The 17,290-nt window shown below is 64.9% G+C and overlaps 2 protein-coding genes across 3 annotated transcripts; both read right to left on the bottom strand.

The window, feature by feature from the left end:
• Positions 1-96: 96 nt before the first annotated feature.
• On the bottom strand, positions 97-8,372 carry GPR173 (G protein-coupled receptor 173). Of its 2 annotated transcripts, XR_010920619.1 has the most exons (3): positions 8,029-8,372; positions 3,138-5,278; positions 97-3,054 (listed from the first exon to the last, which is right to left on the bottom strand). XR_010920619.1 is itself a non-coding variant. In XM_067552373.1 (2 exons), exon 2 carries the CDS (start codon positions 5,212-5,214, stop codon positions 4,102-4,104), a length of 1,113 nt encoding a protein of 370 aa, XP_067408474.1. In that variant the 5' UTR covers positions 5,215-5,278; positions 8,029-8,372; the 3' UTR covers positions 97-4,101. The 2 variants fall into 2 exon arrangements, 1 of the variants encoding a protein (XP_067408474.1); XM_067552373.1 differs by having other exon boundaries at positions 97-5,278.
• Positions 8,373-8,834: 462 nt separating this feature from the next.
• On the bottom strand, positions 8,835-16,544 carry PPP1R3F (protein phosphatase 1 regulatory subunit 3F). Its single transcript, XM_067552430.1, has 4 exons — positions 15,397-16,544; positions 11,970-12,025; positions 11,817-11,884; positions 8,835-11,438 (listed from the first exon to the last, which is right to left on the bottom strand). Exons 1-4 carry the CDS (start codon positions 16,542-16,544, stop codon positions 10,734-10,736), a joined length of 1,977 nt encoding a protein of 658 aa, XP_067408531.1. The 3' UTR covers positions 8,835-10,733.
• Between the last annotated feature and the right edge of the window lie 746 nt (positions 16,545-17,290).

The following is a 17,290-nucleotide window of genomic DNA, read 5'->3' as shown; positions in this document are numbered from 1 at the left end:
GCGCGGAACGCATGCGCGCTGACACGAACGTTTCCCCCGGCGCATGCGCAGTAAGCCTAACGCAGCGCTTGCGCTGTAGGCCCTGAGTAACCGGGGTAAAGGCACGTGGGTCGTGATTGCTCGTTGCACGGGAGTGGTGCCCCGGAAATAACGGTGCATTGCACACGAGCGTGCACTGCTGCAAACAATGCATCGTGTGCCACAGTGCCTTGCACAAGACAATCTGCTGCAAACTGTAGAGCCCACAAATAACGGTGCTTTGCACGGGTGCCGGGCAGACAATGAACGGTGGACAAGTGTGCATTGCACGTGGCAGTGCAAATACTAGTGCAGTGTGTAACACGGCCTCACGCTCACTCATGGAAATCGCTGTCATCGTCCTCGGAAAAAACAGCACAGGCTGGAGTGAAAGGTCCTGCCCCCCCGAGGGGCAATAGATTGGAGGACGGGGGCTTTGCCCAGCCACCCACCCCCCAGTCCAGCAAAGAGGAAATAAAGGGGGGGGCTGCGTGGGAACGGCTGCGTCTGAGCCAGCTCCGGTGCGACGCCGTGACCCAGGGAAATACATTTACACAGGGATGTAAAGGAGGCCTGCGTGGGAGCAGGGTGGGGGGCGCTTCCCCGGGCAGTCGGGGCTGGGCCTAACCCCCCTCGCCTGGCTTTTCCCCCCCTCAGATTCAGGGATTGAATTTGAATGTGATCGAACCCTGGCGTCCCGGCCGACCCCCCGGGCTTGGTTCTCCCTCTCTAAATGTATGTTGCAGTTTCAGCCAGAAACAGGCGTCTCCTTCACTTCCTGTCCCCCCAGCTGCCCTGCCCCAGAGCTGGCTGCATCGCAGCGACGGGCAAGCTGCCCCCATGCAGTGTTATGTGCAGCTGTTCTCCAGCTGCCCTGCCCCAGAGGTGGCTGCATCTCTGCCCTGGGTGAGGTGCCCCGTGTGGCTGTTTCACGCTAGAGGTGGCTGCATCTCTCACCCTCACCCCATGGCCCAGATCTTATCATCCCGGCTGTTTTCGAAGAAAGAGAAATGTGTGACCTTTGAATCGAAATTTCGGGGGCAGGGTCGGCCCCGAAAGCAGGAAACCGAAGCACAGACGGTGGTTTCGATTCAGACGACAGGGGAGCCAGTTGCTTCCTAGCGTTAGCAATGCCCCGGGTGTGCTAGCACCCCCTGGCGGGGAGAGGCCAGGGCCAGAGTAGCTGGGCTCTGCGTTCACACTGAGATCGCCCAACCCCGTTAGCAGGAAGGCAGGGCGGATTTGTTCCACAACGGCTAATAGTGACGGATGGCAAGAATCAGGGAGTGAACCCAGGAGTCCTGGCTCCCGCCCTCCCCCCCGCTCTCACCACCAGACCCCGCAACCCTCCCAGAGCCGGAGAGAGAACCCAGGCGTCCGGGCGCCCCAGCAGACAGGGCTCTGCATGGCCTTGGCTGGAAGAAAACACCTTTTGGTTGGTTTGTTTCATTCCGTTGGCTTTTATAGAAAAGAGAAAAGAAACGAGACCGGTCCCTGCCCCGCGGCACCCAAAAAAGGGGGGTAGGCTGGGCAAGAACCAAAGAGCCGAGCGAACCCCCAAACTGTCCCCCACGTCCCCTGCCCCACCCCAAAGCCCTCCCTTCCCCGACAAAGCGGCTGCCCCCTGGGGGCCCCTCCAGAAACGTCCACCGCCGGGGGTCTCTGGCCAGCCGTCCCATTGCTGTCTCGCACCCTCCCCTTCTCCCCCCGACCCCCAAAATTATCAGGGGGGTGTTTATTTTTGTACAAAAACATTGATTTTTTTTCCCGTGTCTTTTTCTTTGCTTTTTTTTTTTTTCTGCCAAAAAAATCCCCCACCCCCAAAAACCCCGAACAAAAATAGCAAGTGAAAAGTTCTGCACCCAGGCGGATCCGTCCTTGCTCTGGGTACGTCGGGGCCCAGCTGGCAGCTGGAAATGGAGGGCGAATGCCCCCCCCCCACCGCCCTTCATCCACCTGTGTCAGGAGTCCTGGCTGCCAGCCCCCCCAGCTCTAACCAGTAGACCCCACTTCCCCCCAGAGCCAGGGAGAGAACCCAGGAGTCCTGGCCTCTGCTGCTATGCCCTCCCTTCCGCAGGCCCAGCGGTCCCAGAGACGGATTTTGATCTCATTTCTGTGGGCAGGGGAGTCCAGCCAGGAGCAGGGCTCGGCCCCTTAGCATCCTGCCCCAAACCGCTTTCCCCTCCAGCGTACGGCCCCATGGGAACGCAAACACCTCTGGGGACCAGCAACGGGGACTGGGGGGATCCAGGTCCACACCCAACGTCCTGGCAACGTCACTGCGACGCCAGGAGCACGGCGGCCTGTTCCTCTCGCGTCACCTCCCGCGGCTCTGCCTGTTCCTCTCGCTGCAGCTGCGGCTGCGCCTGGCAGGGGACTCGGGCCTGTGGGTATCACTCATTGCGGCACGTTACCACACACGGGGCCCTGGCATCGCTGCAAGGTACCGGAGCGTGGTACTCCCCCCGTCCCTGGCACCTTTGCACAGGTGCACGTTACTCTAGCGTCACTGCCTGTTACTAAGCCTGTTCCCCAAGCATTGCTGCCTGTTACCTGAGAATTGCTACCACTTATTCTGCCTGTCACCCTGCCATCACTGCCTGTCTGCCTGTCACCCTGCCGTCGCTGCCTGTCTGCCTGTCACCTAGCCGTCGCTGCCTGTGACGCCACCTGTCACCCTGCCGTCTCTGCCTCTCCGCCTGTCACCCTGCCATCGCTGCCTGTGACGTCGCCTGTCACCCTGCCATCGCTGCCTGAGATGCCACCTGTCACCCTGCCATCGCTGCCTGTCTGCCTGTCACCTTGCCGTCGCTGCTTGTGACGCTGCCTGTCACCCTGCAATTGCTGCCTGTCCTCCTGTCACCCTGCCATTGTTGCCTGTCCACCTGTCACCCTGCCGTCGCTGCCTGTGATGCCACCTGTCACCGTCGTCGCTGCCCGTCCGTCCGTCACCCTGCCCTCGCTGCCTGTGACGCCGCTTGTCACCCTGCAATTGCTGCCTGTCCTCCGGTCACCCTGCCATCGCTGCCTGTTCATCTGTCACCCTGCCATCAGTGCCTGTTCATCTGTCACCCTGCCAGCGCTGCCTGTTATGCTGCCTGTCACCCTGCTGTCACTGCCTGTCACCCTGCCATCACTGCCTGTCCGTCTGTCACCCTGCCATCGCTGCCTGTGACACCGCCTGTCACCCTGCCATCGCTGCCTGTCCACCTGTCACCCTGCCATCGCAGCCTGTCCGCCTGTCACCCTGCCATTTCTGCCTGTGACACCGCCTGTCACCCTGCCATCATGGCCTGTCCACCTGTCACCCTGCCATTGCAGCCTGCCCACTTGTCACCCTGCCATTGCTGCCTGTTATGCCGCCTGTCACCCCGCCATGCTGGTCCCTGCAGCCTTTGGGCTGACCCTCCAGAACCCATGTCAGCGGTCATGCTTCCCCCCCACACACACCCCTGCCCGGCTCCTTCCCCGGCCCCTCGGGACTGCAGGGGGGGAGGGGTTTATTTCCCCCCAGCTTCCTGGTTCCATTGTTCCAGCATGACATGGTCTGTTGGGCTCCCATTGGCTGTTGCCATAGAGACGGGGGGCTCCCTGGTTACTGACTGACAGGTTGCTAAATCACCCATCGGAGGCAGGGGGTGGCGTTGCTGGGCTGGACCCCTCCCCCACCCCGATCTCACCCTCCTCCCCCTCCATGCCCCCTTCCCCCCAAAGCAGCCCCCATTCACCTGTCCCCCTCCCCCGCCACCTCTGCTCACGTGGGGGATGGGCAATAAACTCTTTACACGGCCAATTCCCCATTTTGACTACCTGGGTGTGAATCCAGATTAACTCGCTGCACCTAGAGTAAGATGGCTACAGCCAGGGGTGACTCCAGATTGACTCCAGGGGAGCTGAGATCAGACTCCAGCCCTGACCCCATTGCAATCAGGAGTGACTCCAGACTGACCCCAGGGGAGCTGAGATCAGACTCCAGCCCTGACCCCATTGCAATCCGGAGTGACTCCGGAGTGACTCCAGATTAAGTGCGATCAGACTCCAGCCCCGACCCCGCCGCGATCGGTCTCTCTAAAGTCCCCCCCCTCACATGACGCAGTACGGCTCCCGGGGCAGGGGGGGCTCTGTCCTCCAGCAGGGCACATGGGCCGCCAGCCCCTTCTTCAGCTCCTTGTTGAGGAGGAAGCAGACGATGGGGTTGACGGCGGCCTGGGCGAAGCTCATCCAGACGGCGGTGGCCAGGTAGCGGTGCGGCAGGCTGCAGGCCTTGACGAAGACGCGCCAATAGCAGGCCACGATGTAGGGGGACCAGAGGAGGAGGAAGAAGACGGTGATGACGTAGAACATCTTCCCCAGCCGCTTCTCCGCCTTGAACTCCTCCATGCCCAGCAGGCGGCGGTTGGCGGCGTGGCCGTTCTGCCGGATGCCCAGCAGCGTGGGGGGCAGGGGGCCCCGGCCGAAGCCGGCGATCCAGTTGGCGGCCGCCTGGCCCGTGGCCCCCGGCCCGTGGAACGTCCAGTTCTGGCTGATGGCCGGCACCATCTGCACCGGCTTCATCTTGCGGTGGCGGTACTCGAAGAGCAGCAGCTTGCCGTAGACGGCGTGCGTGGCTCCCACCAGCACGGCCAGCATGAGCATGAAGCCCAGCGTGTCGTTGGCCTTGAAGTAGCGGTGCTCGAAGATGCACTGGTCCTCCTCCCGGATGAACTTGTAGGTGCCCACGTCGAAGACGGGCGGGAAGGCCATGGCCACCGAGAGGGTCCACACCATGCAGATGACAGCCACGCAGGTCCACAGGCTCATGCGCTTGGCATAGAAGCGGTGGTGGGCCACGGCCATGTAGCGGGTGACGCTGATGCAGAAGAGAAGGAAGGCGGCGTGGAAGCAGAAGAGGACGGCCAGGAAGGCCACGATCTTGCAGCTCAGCAGGCTGTGGGTCCAGGCGGAGCCATGGCGGATGGAGACCAGCACGAAGGGGAAGCAGACGGCCGCCCGCACGGCGTCGGCCAGGCACAGGTCCAGCAGGAAGTAGTAGGGCGCCTTGTGCAGCCCGCGCTCCTTCAGCACCAGCAGGGCCAGCGCCAGGTTGCCCACCAGGCTCACGCAGATGATCAGACCCAGCAGCAGCAGCTTGGCGTAGGTGGCGGCCGCCGGGGGGCCAGGCGGGCCCGGCTCGTCCGGCTCGCTGGCGTTAGCCATCTCCGGCGGGCGGGGCGGGGCGGGGCGGGGGGGCTAGCGGGGGTGGCCCATGGCCCCGGGGCGACTGCAGGGGAGAGAAGGGAGAGTTGGGGGGACCGGCCCTACTGCGGGGAGGGTCCAGCCCCAGGCTATGGGGCGACGCCCCTTAGCTGAGAACTGGCTGCCCCCCTGGACCGTCTCTGGGCCCCCCTCCCGATCTCACCACCCACCTTGACTGGGGGTCCCGGGGCCCCATCTTCCATCCCCCCTGGGCCAGTCAGTGCCCACCTTGGGGCCGGATCGGGGCTGGTGTCCCCTGTGCCCCGTTCCCCGCCCCCGACACGGGGCCAGATTGGGAGAGTGACACACTCACAGCCGCCCCGACGCTGACACACTCACGCAGTCGTCCTCACAGCCGCCCTGACACTGACACTCACGCACATGCACAGTCGTCCTCACAGCCACCCCGATGCTGACACGCTGATGCACACGCACAATCATCTTCATAGCTGCCCTGATGCTGACACCTTCATGCACACGTACAGTCGTCCTCACAGTCGCCCTAATACTGACACACTCACGTACACGCACAGTTGTTCTCACAGCCGCCCCGACGCTGACACACTCACGCACATGCACAGTCGTCCTCACAGCTGCCCCGATGCTGACACGCTGATGCACACGCACAATCGTCCTCACAGCCGCCCCCACGCTGACACACTCACACACACGCAATCGTCCTCACAGCCGCCCCGACGCTGACACGCTGATGCACACGCACAATCGTCTTCACAGCTGCCCTGATGCTGACACGCTCATGCACACGCACAGTCGTCCTCACAGTCACCCGACACTGACACCCTCACGCGCACGCACAATCATCCTCACAGTCGCTCTGATGTTGACACGCTCACTCACGCACAGTCCTCCTCACAGCTGCACTGATGCTGACATGCACACTCATACTGATCCACAATTGCACACCATCACATTTCCACTGACACAACATGCCCACACACACTTGCACTGATATACACTTGTACTCACAGCTGCCTTGACACTGACACACTCACACTGATCCACACTCACTCTCACACAGGCGTGCCCACACACAGAGAGTCACACTCGTAATGACAACCACCCAGAGTCGCACCGACACTCGTGTCGCTCCCCACGGACTGAGCCTCGCATGCGTGTCCACCGTCCCGCCAAGACCCTTCCCCATTCATGCCTCGGCGCACACTCGGCTGCCCCTGCACATTGTGCAGCTGAACAGTTCTGATTGTCAGGGCTCACACCCGCCCTGGGGCCTTTGAAAGGGTCCCTCATGCACGTGCGCACACACACACACACACACACACTGCACAGGGCTCAGCCCCCCCAGCAGGGGGCAGCAGGGACACCCACACACACACACAGACATCACACACACGGCAGTCGTGGGCTGCAAATCTGCTGGCTGACACAGCTCTGGCCGCGCCCAGACGCACACGCTGTGGGAAGCAAGAGGTGCCGCGCACGGGCATGGACCCGCACGCCCAGAGCCCCCCGCCCTCGCAACAAGCGACACAGACGCACTCTGACACGCGCACACAGAGCTGCACACACGCTTTGTCACACTCGCTCCCCCCCAGGTACGCGCTGCACGTGCGGGAGAAGCAGGTAGTCTCTGTGGAGCTTAGCTGGGCCCAACTCTGCTCTTAAACTGGAGTGAAACTGGTGTCACTCCTGATTACACCGGGGGAGGGGGAGAGGGGGAAGGAAGCCTGTTGATGCCAATGGAGTCGCTCCTGAGTCTCCCCCATGCTCCAGATCTACTGGATTCTGCCCTGTGCTGGGAGGGCGGCCTGGTCCCCCTTGGCTGGCTGGGCTTGCGGGGGGCAGGGAGCACAGACAAAAGACTCACGGGGGGGTTATTTCTCCCCGGGGTGTGCACATCCGGCTGGGTGGCTGTGTTTTTGGCAGGGGGCAGATAAACTGGCACCAGCCCCTCCCCCGCCCCACGCACACGAAGGGGAAAGAGAGACTCACACACACACACACACATGCAAAGCACAATGCCATACACATGTGCACACACAGGCAATGTGGAACCGTATACACACACACACACACACACCATGTGTGTACACGTAGAGACACACTACACACATACCCACACTGTGCACATGCACAGACAGTGCACACACAACACACACATTTACTCACAATATACACACACGCAAACACACACACACACACGCACACCCCAGGCCCTGAATGGCCAAGAGCCTGGGCACTGCTGAGCCATGTTGTTGGTCTCTTTGCGCCCATGTCAGAGGTGGGGGTGGGGGACACCAGGGGTACATGGGAAGCCGGAGGGTGACGGGGGAAAGGCGAGCGCCCCGGGCTGGATAGCAACCCCCCCAGCGCTGCGTCCCCACACACTCGCCCAGGGCGGGGGCCGGAGGGAGGGGGCGCATGGGGCTGGAGGAGCCACGGCTGGATCGAGCGAGGGGCTGTTTGGGGGGCAAGAGAGGTGTACACGGGTGGGGTGGGGAGGCAGAGGGGTGTGGGCTAGCGCGCTGTAGGGGGGATGGGGTGGATATAAGAGGTGTATATGTATACGCGAGGGTGGGGGTGTATATGGGGTGACTATGGCGGATAGGGGTGTATATGGTTTGGGGTGTATATGGGGGTAGGATGTATATGGGGTGGAGAGATGGGTGGGGTGCACACGGAGGGTGGGGGTGCACGTGGGGTGCTCCCGGGAGAGACGGGCAGCCGGGGGGCGATTGGAGAGGGGCCGAGGGCTCCCGGCCGCCGGCCCGGCCCCCCCAAGCCGGCCCCGCTCACCTCCGTTCCGCTGGCTCCCGCTGTGGGGCGAGCCCCCCAGATCCTTCCCCGCTCGGCCTCTGCACCCTCAGGCCCTCCGGGGGGCGCCGGGCCCCTCCGCTCCCCCCATGCGGGCCGAGAAGGGTTTGGGGGCCGGGGGCGCGGCCGAGCGCCCCATGCTCCCCGCGGCGGCTTCCGGGGACCCCTCGCTCCGGATCGGGGCCGATGACAGCCAAGGGGCCCCCGAGCGGGGCTACGCCGGGTCTCTCCTCCAAGGGACGCCCCCAGATCAATCCGGCGGGACTCCGGATCGGCCCCTCCACGAGAAGCCTCCGCCGCTAGATCGCTCCGATTGCAAACCGAATTCCCCCGATCTCTCCCCGCCGGCAATCCGGATTCCCCTCCCCCATCTTAGATCCAGGCGCTGCTGGATCCCGAGACGCGGCGGGTCCCCGGGGCCGGGTCGCTCCGATTTCTTCGGTGCGGGGTGGGTGCAGAGCAGGCGGCTCCGTATCCACCCCGGATCTGCTCCGGGAGGGCGCCGGGGAAGGGGGGGTCCGGGCCCGGGGCTCTACCCGGCTCCGCTCCCCACAAAGGGGCCGGGCGGCCGCCGGGAACCGACCATGGCTCAGCCCAGCACCCACCGGAAGATGCGCCGGGATGATGGGATGGGGGGGCGGCGGGGGGACGTGGGGGGCGGAGCAGAAGCCGAGGAGGGGCTGGGGGCTGGGAGGACAATGGCGGAGCGGGGGGGGGCTCAGAAGCCCTTCGGGCATCAGCGCTGCTTTGGGGGGGGGGGGGCTGGGAGCTCGGAGGCCTGGGTTCTCTCCCCAGCTCGGGCGGGGGGCCGGCTCGGACGCCTGGGTTCTCTCCCAGGGTTGCTGCGCCCCCCAAACACGAAGGGCTCCAAGAGATGTGAAAAGCAGCTGAGAAAATCTGCGGGGGGGGGGTCAGGCTCCGGGGGGGGGGGGGGGGGCCGGCTCCCATCCGACCTCAGGGCGGGGGCCTGGCTGGGGAATGGAGCCCGGGCCTTTCCCCTGAGGGGGGCAGTCTGATCCCACCTCCAGGCCTGGACCCCCCCAGTGCCACAAGCCCCCCCAGATCGACACGGAGGCTGCGGTCCGGCTGCTTTTTATTTATCACTTCCAACAGCGCCGCTGGCCCCCAGAGCTTGGCTCCGTGCCTCCCCCCTTCCCCACGGCTACCGTCACGCCCAAGGTGGCTAGCAAATCCAGCGCCCCTTTAGCGCCTGCTCTCCCCGGCTGTGACCCCCCCGACTTGTGACATCCACCACAATCCAGCCCCCCCCGGGCCAACGACCACAGCCGCAAATCCAGTTTGCCCAGCCCCGCTCATGGGGAGCCCGCCCGCCCCGGCCTGCAAATCTGATGGCCAGACCGCCCGGCTCCGGGTCCGTTGTCCCAGCGACAAACCGCTCCCCAGCCCCACATCTGCACCTGATTCCCAGCTGCAATTTGCCCCACTTCAGCCTTCACAGCGTGGGGCTGGTGCCGGCAGGACTGACGAGCCCGGTATTAAATATCTGCCCCCCAGCAATTCGTGGGGCCAGGGCCCATGGCAGACCCGCACGGCCTCGCTGCCGCTCGAGCAGCTCTTGCCCCAGGCAAGTTTCCGGCCCTTCGAGCCTTGCGGCTCTTCTCCGGTTTATCGCCGACTTCTGATCATAGTTAATTCAGAGTCAATCCGGAGTCACTCCCAACCACAGTGGGGTCAGTGCCAACTTCCGATCACAGTCAATTCAGAGTCAGTCTGGAGTCACTTCCAACCGCAGCGGGGTCAGGGCCGACTTCCGATCACAGTCAATTCAGAGTCAGTCTGGAGTCACTTCCAACCGCAGCGGGGTCAGGGCCGACTTCCGATCACAGTCAATTCAGAGTCAGTCCGGAGTCACTCCCAACCGCAGCGGGGTCAGTGCTGACTTCCAATCTCAGTTAATTCAGGGTCAATCTGGAGTCACCCCTGACCGTAACGGGGTCAGGTTCAACTTCCAATCTCAATTAATTTGGGGTCAATCTGGAGTCACCTCCAAAACTGCAATGAGATCAGGGCTGGATTCTGATCTCAGTTAATTCAGGGTCAATCCAGAGTCACTCCTGACTGCAGCGGGGTCAGGGCCCAGTTCCGCTCTCAGCTCCCCCGGCCTCAATCCGGATTCAACGCTGACTCTGGCGGTCCTCCCTCTGTCCGAGAGCTTCCCACAGCTCCCCAAACATGGGCAGAGCCTCCTGCTGTTCCCAGATGGGGAAACCGAGGCAGGGCCCTGCTCCTACAGCAGCCCCTCCTTCGACCTGCTGGTGCCGAATGGGGCCAAGCAGCTGGGGCGCAGGTAGCTAAGTGCCAGGGCGGCTCCGGGGTGCCGAGAGCTGGGCCCTTACTGGAAGCTGGGGGGGGGATGTTGCCGCCCGCTGTAAACGCGCCGCACGAGCTCCATCGCCTCCAGCAGCTCCGTCCCCTCGCCCGCTCGGCCGACATGCCACGGGGCAAGCGACCGGCTCGGGACCGAGCTGGGGGGCCACGAATGACCCCCCCACACCCCGGTACAGAAATAAATACACAGCCTGGGGGGTCATGCACAGGGGGACGATGAGCCCAGAAAGTGGTTTCGGGGACACGGGTGTGGGGTAGAGCCCGGACTCCTGGGTTCTCTTCCTGGCTCCGGAGGGGAGCAGTGTCGGGGAGGGGCTGGGAGCCCGGACTCCTGGGTTCTAGGTGACCCGGCGCCACGTGAGAAGCGCGTAGAGGGCGAGCGCCGCGGCCGGCAGGCAGCCACTGAGGAACACGGGCAGGACGACCACGAGGCCAAAGATGAGCAGGGAGCGGGTCAGGGCCTGCCCCAGCCGTGTGGGGCCGCCGGGCGCCCCTTCCCGCGGCTGCGAGCCCAGCCAGGGGCTCCTGGGCCCCCTCTGGGCCCCGGGGCCTCGTCCCACCGACACCGCTGTCCGTGCCGGGACCACCACGGCGGCCGCGCTGGCTGCCAGGCGGCTCAGGAGCCCGCCTTCCAGCAGCGCCGGGGGGCTGTCCCGCCCCACGCCCTCCCCCTGGCCGGGCCCCGGCGGGCTGGCGTAACGCAGGGTGATCTCCTGCACCAGGGAGCTGTTCAGCGCCCGCTCCGGCCCGGCCCAGTGGGCCACGAGGTCCCGGTCGCTCAGGACGTCCTGGCGCAGGGCAGGCAGCCAGGCCGGGGGGAGGCCAGCCGCCTCCACGCCCCCCGCCTGCCCCCCGGCGTCCCACAGCTGCTCTGCCCGCAGCCGGCTGAGGTGGGAGACGTACAGCTGCTCCAGCTCCTGGTCCACGGCCTCCTCCTCCGGCTGCCAGAGCTCGCCCGCCTCAGGCCCACGGCCGCCCCACGGGCACTCGGGCACAGGGGGCTCCCCGGCGGGCGGCTCCTTCTCCAGGGAGTGGGCGGCGACCTGCAGGGGCGAAAGGAGGGGAGGGCGGGGGAGGCAGGACGCCTGGGTTCTAGGCCTGGCTTGGCGCAGGGGCTCACGTCCAGCTGGGTCTGCCGGACCCCCAAGCCACAGGGGGCATGCCAGCCTAGCCGTGCCTCAGTTTCCCCATCTGTGAGGAGAGGGGCCTGAGCCTGGCTTTGTCTGCCAGACTGGGAGATTTCTGGGGCCGGGGCTGAGCCTCGCCGTGGGTCTGTGCAGGGCTCGGAGGCCTCGAAGGAAAAATGCCAGGTGCTGCAGAGTGGGGGGCTGGGCAGGGCTGGGGGCGCTGTGGGGCAGGGCTGGGGGTGCCGTGGGGCGGGGGGGCTCTCCCCACACCGAGCTGTTGCCAGCCGCTCTTACCTGTCCCGGGGGCTGCGGCGCGGGAGCTGGGGGCGATCCTCGCAGCGGCTCCCTCTCGAGGCGCCCTTCTGGGGACAGACAGACAGACGGGGTGACCCTCGCTGTCCCCCCGCCACCAGCACGGCACTGCTGGGGGAAGCTCGCAGCACCTACCTTCCTCCCCCACCGGGTTTGCTGCCTCCTCCTGGCTTGGCTCCTCCGCGCAGGGCCTGTGGGGGGAGGGGATCCAGTCACTGCCTGGGGGGGCGGGGGGGCTCTATTTCACACTGCAAGGGGTGCAATGAGAACCCAGGCGTCCTGGCCCCTCCCTCCCCTGCTTTAACCACCAGCCCCCACGCCCCTCCCAGAGAGAACCCAGGCGTCCGGAGACAATGCAAGACAGGGCTCCCGGCTTCCACTCCCAGCGCCACCAGACCCGCCCAGCTGAGCTTTGAGCGATCTGTGCCTCAGTTTCTCTGCCTAGCCTGGAAACTCTGTGGGACAGGGACTGCCTGTCACTGTAGGTGTGGGCAGCGCCCGGCGCGAGGGGGCCCTGATCTCGGCCGGGGTCTCCACCCGAATAAACCCCCAGTGATTCTGGATGGGTCCCCGGGTGCCCCCCTGGCCCGGCAGGCGCGAGTCCCCAGCTGGGAACCAGGCCCTGAAATGTGGCCTGCCGGGGCAGGAGCAGCGAAAGCGCCAAGCCGCTGGTTTGTTTCCACCCGCAGCTCAGGTCCTCGACGGATCCGGAGAGCTTCACGCCCCAGGGCTGGCCAATCCGGAGTCACCCTGGATTGAGGTGGGGTCAGGGCCAGATCCTGATCTCAGCCCCCCGGAGTCACTCCCTGCTGTAATGGGGGCAGAGCTGGATTTTGATCTCCGTTGTCCCCATGGCCAATCCGGAGTCACCCCGGATTGCAGAGGGGCCAGGGCAGGATCCTGATCTCAGCCCCCTGGGGCCAATCCAGAGTCACCCCCACTGCAGAGGGGCACCCAAGGGCGGTGTCTGCGAAACTCAGCCTCAGACAATGGGGCCAAGGAGGGCGGCCGGGCCGGCTGTGCGTCTGGCTGTGCGTCTGGCTGTGCAGGGAGCAGACAGGCGGAGCAGACGCTCAGTCGCAGTGGGAGGGCGCCGGGGCTCGGCTGGGGCGGGCGGTTGCAGCTCAGTGGAAAAATAAACTTTCTTTGATGCTCACGTCTTAGCGCAGGAGAAACTTTTCGATGTCCCAGACGCTGGTGTCCTGGCTCCCACCCCCCCCCCTGCTCTAACCACTAGACTCCCCTCCCCTCCCAGAGCCGGGGACAGAATCCAGGCATCCTGGCTCCCGGCTGACCACTGCTCTGACCCAGGAGAAAGTTCCCGACGCCCCCTCCCCACCCCCTGAATCTGTGCAGGTTGCAGAGAAAGAAAAGATTCCTCCTTGCTTGTGTCTGTTCACCTCCCGCGCTCGGCGCTGGACGCCCAGAAGCCCCCTGCCTGCAGCAGAGAGATGGGGGCAGTTAACCACCCCCCCCCACTATGTGAACACCTGCCTCGCTGCTCATCAGCAGATCTCAAAGCATTTCCCCGTCTTCATGCACCCTCCTGTCACCCCCAGCCAGGCAGGGCTGGTGTGCCCATTGTAGAGATGGGGAAACTGAGGCAGAGCAAGGGCCTTTTGTGTTATCTCCAACCCCCTGAGAACCTCGAACTAAGCTCAACCCCTGGCACCTGAGGTCACCTACCCACTGGTCCCTTCAGCCTGTTAATTAGCATTCGTTAGGATAACGAGGGATGCAGGAGAAGCCAATGAAGTGCATGAAATGTATTTATACCCAGATGCACGCTTGTGACTGGGGCCCCGTCGCGCCGGGCGCTGCGCAGATCCTGGGGCACAGGTGCTCAGATTGAGCCCTTTTATCCACCTATCTACCCACTTTAAATGAATCTCTGACATAATCAGCCGACCGCAAAACTCGTACACCCCCCGCTCGCTCGGCCCGGCCCAGCCCAGCCCGGCATTAGCTTTGTTTCCTGCCTCCTTTGAAAACCACTTTTCTGCATGAGTTTCAGAGAAAACACCCCGATGAAGTGATTTCACCTCCTCTCCGCAACCCTCCATCTCAGTTTCTGTAGAAAAAAGAAATGACTGCACTGCCTCCTCCGTTTCCCCTCCGGCTTGTTTTTCTGTCCCAAGAACTCGTCTGCCGGCAGCTGGAAACGCGACGGGGCCATTTCGTCCCGGGGCCGTTAGCCTGGGCTGCCCTTCTCCGGCTGCGCACGGGGCCTTGGAGCTCAGTGAGCCAGGCCAGGAAAGGTCTGGGTGGCTGGTCTCTGCAGCCTGGCTCCGCTAACGGATCTGCACCGACAACCCGGGCCCGCCGGCAGTCACGCTCTGTGGATTAGCGCGAAGGTGAATCTGTCCTGGAGGGATCCAGGAGCTTTGCACAGTCACTTTGCACTAGTGCAAGCCGTGGCATGAAGAAGCAGGGCGGCAGCCAGCACAGGTGGCTCGCACCAGAACTTACACTAGTGAAAAGCAGGCCTGAAAGTGCTTCATCGGGAGCGCGCTGTCCGTTCCTGTCAGGGACCATTGTATGCTCACTTTGCACTGGTGCAAATGCTTGCACAAGGGATATAGGGGAATGCTGACTTGGGAGTCACCTTGCACATGATTTGGGGGCCTTGTACACTGGCTTTGCACTACTGTTAACCCGTGCATGAGAGAGGAAGGCATATTGTCATTTGCGAGCGTTCCACACTCACTTTTCACTATTGCAAATGATAGCACAAGGGAGCAGGGTGAATTCTGATTTGGGAGCATTACATACACACTTAGAATATGTGCAAATGGTTGCACAATTGATCAGGGTAAATTCTAACTTGGGACAGTTTCACAGTCACTTTGCACCACTACAACAATTGCACAAGGGAGCAGGGCGAATTCTGACGGGAGCATTGCACGTTTGCTTTCCACAAGTGCTAATGCTTGCCCCTGATTTGAGAGCATTGCACATTTTCTTTGCATTGGTGCAAACACTTGCACAAGGGATCAGGGCACATTCTGACTTGGGAGCATTGCACACTTGCTTTGCACAAGTGTTAATGCTTGCACCTGATTTGGGAGCATTGCACGCTCACTCTGCACGAGTGCTGACACCTGTACAGACCAAGAGACAATATCGCACCCTGTCCAAACTAGCCCCTTCCTCTCTCACTGGCTGATCCTCTGGCCCCGGTACAAACCCACCTGTTCTTCCATCAGCCACAGCGACACCCTGAGACCTCCAAAATCTGCCCCCCGACACTCTGTGCCCTGTGGGGCAGGCCCAGAGGAGGGAGGAGCAAAGGCAGGGTTAAGCCACCTTGACTCCTCCCCATAATTCAGAGCAGCCTCTGGGCTGCTCTAACGAACCATCTGTGTCCCCTGACAAACTGGAGCGGTGGAGGGATTTGGGGGGCCTCAGAGTCACGGGGAACTGGGCGATTTGGGTGGCCCAGAAGCATGTGCATCTGGGGGTCGCTGAGTCACGGGGCTTGGGGAGTTTCGGGGGGCTCTCGGGGGATTCTGCTGAAATGTTTTGGGGTCACAGGAGATGAGGGGGGAATGTGGGATTTTACCTCATCTTCCCCAGCCTCATACAGCTCCTCAGGTGCCGCCCCTCACCGTCCCGGCCGGCCGTTCTGGGGCGCCCCCAGGGGGGTGCCACCCCCTTGAGCACCACGCGGTAGTTCTTCCCCTGGTTATTGGCCCAGTAGACGCCCTCGTCGGTCTGGTACCGGATCACGAAATCCAGCCGGGCTTCATCCCCCTCCTCCTCCTCCTCCTCCTCCTCCTCTTCCTCTCCCTCCTCCTCCTCGGTGGGGCCGAAGGGCAGGCTGAAGGCGAAGCGGTCGCTCAGCCCCCCGTCGGGCGAGCCCCCCGGCACGTAGCGGGCAGGGTGGTCGCGGTAGGTGCGCCAGCGGTCCCGGCTGGCCCGCACGTGGACGGCTTTGCGGTAGGCCACGTTCAGCACCCGCACGACGCCACGCAGCAACCACGGCGCGCCCGGGCCCGGCGCCAGCACCTCCTCCAGCTCCACCTTGGCCCGGCGCAGCCGCGCCAGCCGCTCCGGCTCGCCCTGCCCCGGCGGGGGCAGCACGAAGGCGGGCAGCAGGTAGGGGGCGGGGGGCGGCTGGCCGGCAGGGGGCAGCACCTCGGGGGGCGACTCGGGGGAGGGGGGCGGCCAGGGCTGGTAGCGCCTCAGGCGGGTCAAGGGCAAGCCCAGGGCGTCGGCGAACAGCACCCGGCGCGCCACCGCAGCAGCGTGGGGGGGGGGCTGCCCCGGGGCATGCTGGGAAGGGGCCCCTTGGCCGTGCCCCGGGGCATGCTGGGAGTGGGGCTGCCCCAGAGCATGCTGGGAAGGCGCCTCTTGGCCGTGCCCCAGGGCATGCTGGGAGTGGGGCTGCCCCAGGGCATGCTGGGAAGGGGCCCCTTGGCCGTGCCCCAGAGCATGCTGGGAAGGCGACTCTTGGCCGTGCCCCAGAGCATGCTGGGAAGGCGCCTCTTGGCCGTGCCCCGGGGCATGCTGGGAGTGGGGCTGCCCCAGGGCATGCTGGGAAGGGGCCCCTTGGCCGTGCCCCGGGGCATGCTGGGAGAGCTGCCAAGCGGGGCGCGGGGCCCGCGGCAGGGGGGGCCCCTCCTCCTCCTCCTCTTCCTCCGCCCCCTCCTCCCCCGCCCGGGGCCGGCACAGGGGGGGCCGCGGGGACGGGGGGGCCGCGCCGGCCATGGCGGCTGCAGCGGCAGCGGCGGCGGCGGCGGGGGGCGGAGCAAAGGCGGGCGCGGGGCGGAACCGGCTGCCGGTCTCGGCCCCTCCCTGCGGCGGGGGGGGCTGGCAGCGTCCCCTCCCCCACAGCGGGGTCCGCCTGCCCCGGATCCCCGCCCCGCCCCCACCTGCCACGGATCCCCGCCCCGCCCCCACCTGCCACGGATCCCCGCCCCTCCCCCCACCCTGCCTGCCACGGATCCCTGCCCCTCCCCCGCCTGCCACGGATCCCTGCCCCTCCCCCCACCCTGCCTGCCACGGATCCCTGCCCCTCCCCCGCCTGCCACGGATCCCTGCCCCTCCCCCCACCCTGCCTGCCACGGATCCCTGCCCCTCCCCCGCCTGCCACGGATCCCTGCCCCTCCCCCCACCCTGCCTGCCACGGATCCCTGCGGTCCCCACAATCCGCGCCCAGCTCTGGGGGGCAGCGGGGGGTCCGGATGCCCGGCTCCCTGTCTGCCTTGGGGCAGTGTTGGGGAGGGCGGGGGCCGTGGGTCTGGGCCGAGGGGCACCGGGGGTGGGAATATCACCTTGTCGTATTGTGTGACCCACCCAGCCAGCCCCCCTGCAGCTTCCGTCCGTCCGTCCGTCCGTCCCCCCACGGCTCCCGCTCTAGCCCTCTGCTCTGTACCCACCCCCTTCACCCCCAGCTCTCTGCCCCCTCTCTCTCCCGACCCGCCGGCTGTCGAAACACGGAACCGGCGCCGCGT

The sequence above is a fragment of the Emydura macquarii genome, unplaced genomic scaffold (genome assembly GCF_026122565.2).
Source record: "Emydura macquarii macquarii isolate MOO-44397 ecotype Brisbane River unplaced genomic scaffold, CSIRO-AGI_Emac_v2 contig_1386, whole genome shotgun sequence".
Classification (NCBI taxonomy): Eukaryota; Metazoa; Chordata; order Testudines; family Chelidae; genus Emydura; species Emydura macquarii.
Note: the sequence above shows the minus strand (reverse complement) of the source record. Positions and strands in the feature narration are given on the sequence as shown.

Coding starts and splice junctions, on each gene's coding strand:
- GPR173 (XM_067552373.1), bottom strand. CDS start 5,214: ATGGCTAACGCCAGCGAGCCGGACGAGCCGGGCCCGCCTGGCCCCCCG.
- PPP1R3F (XM_067552430.1), bottom strand. CDS start 16,544: ATGGCCGGCGCGGCCCCCCCGTCCCCGCGGCCCCCCCTGTGCCGGCCC. Junction 11,885..11,969: donor AAACCCGGTGGGGGAGGAAG/GTAGGTGCTGCG, acceptor GTCTGTCCCCAG/AAGGGCGCCTCGAGAGGGAG. Junction 11,439..11,816: donor CGCCGCAGCCCCCGGGACAG/GTAAGAGCGGCT, acceptor TCGCCCCTGCAG/GTCGCCGCCCACTCCCTGGA.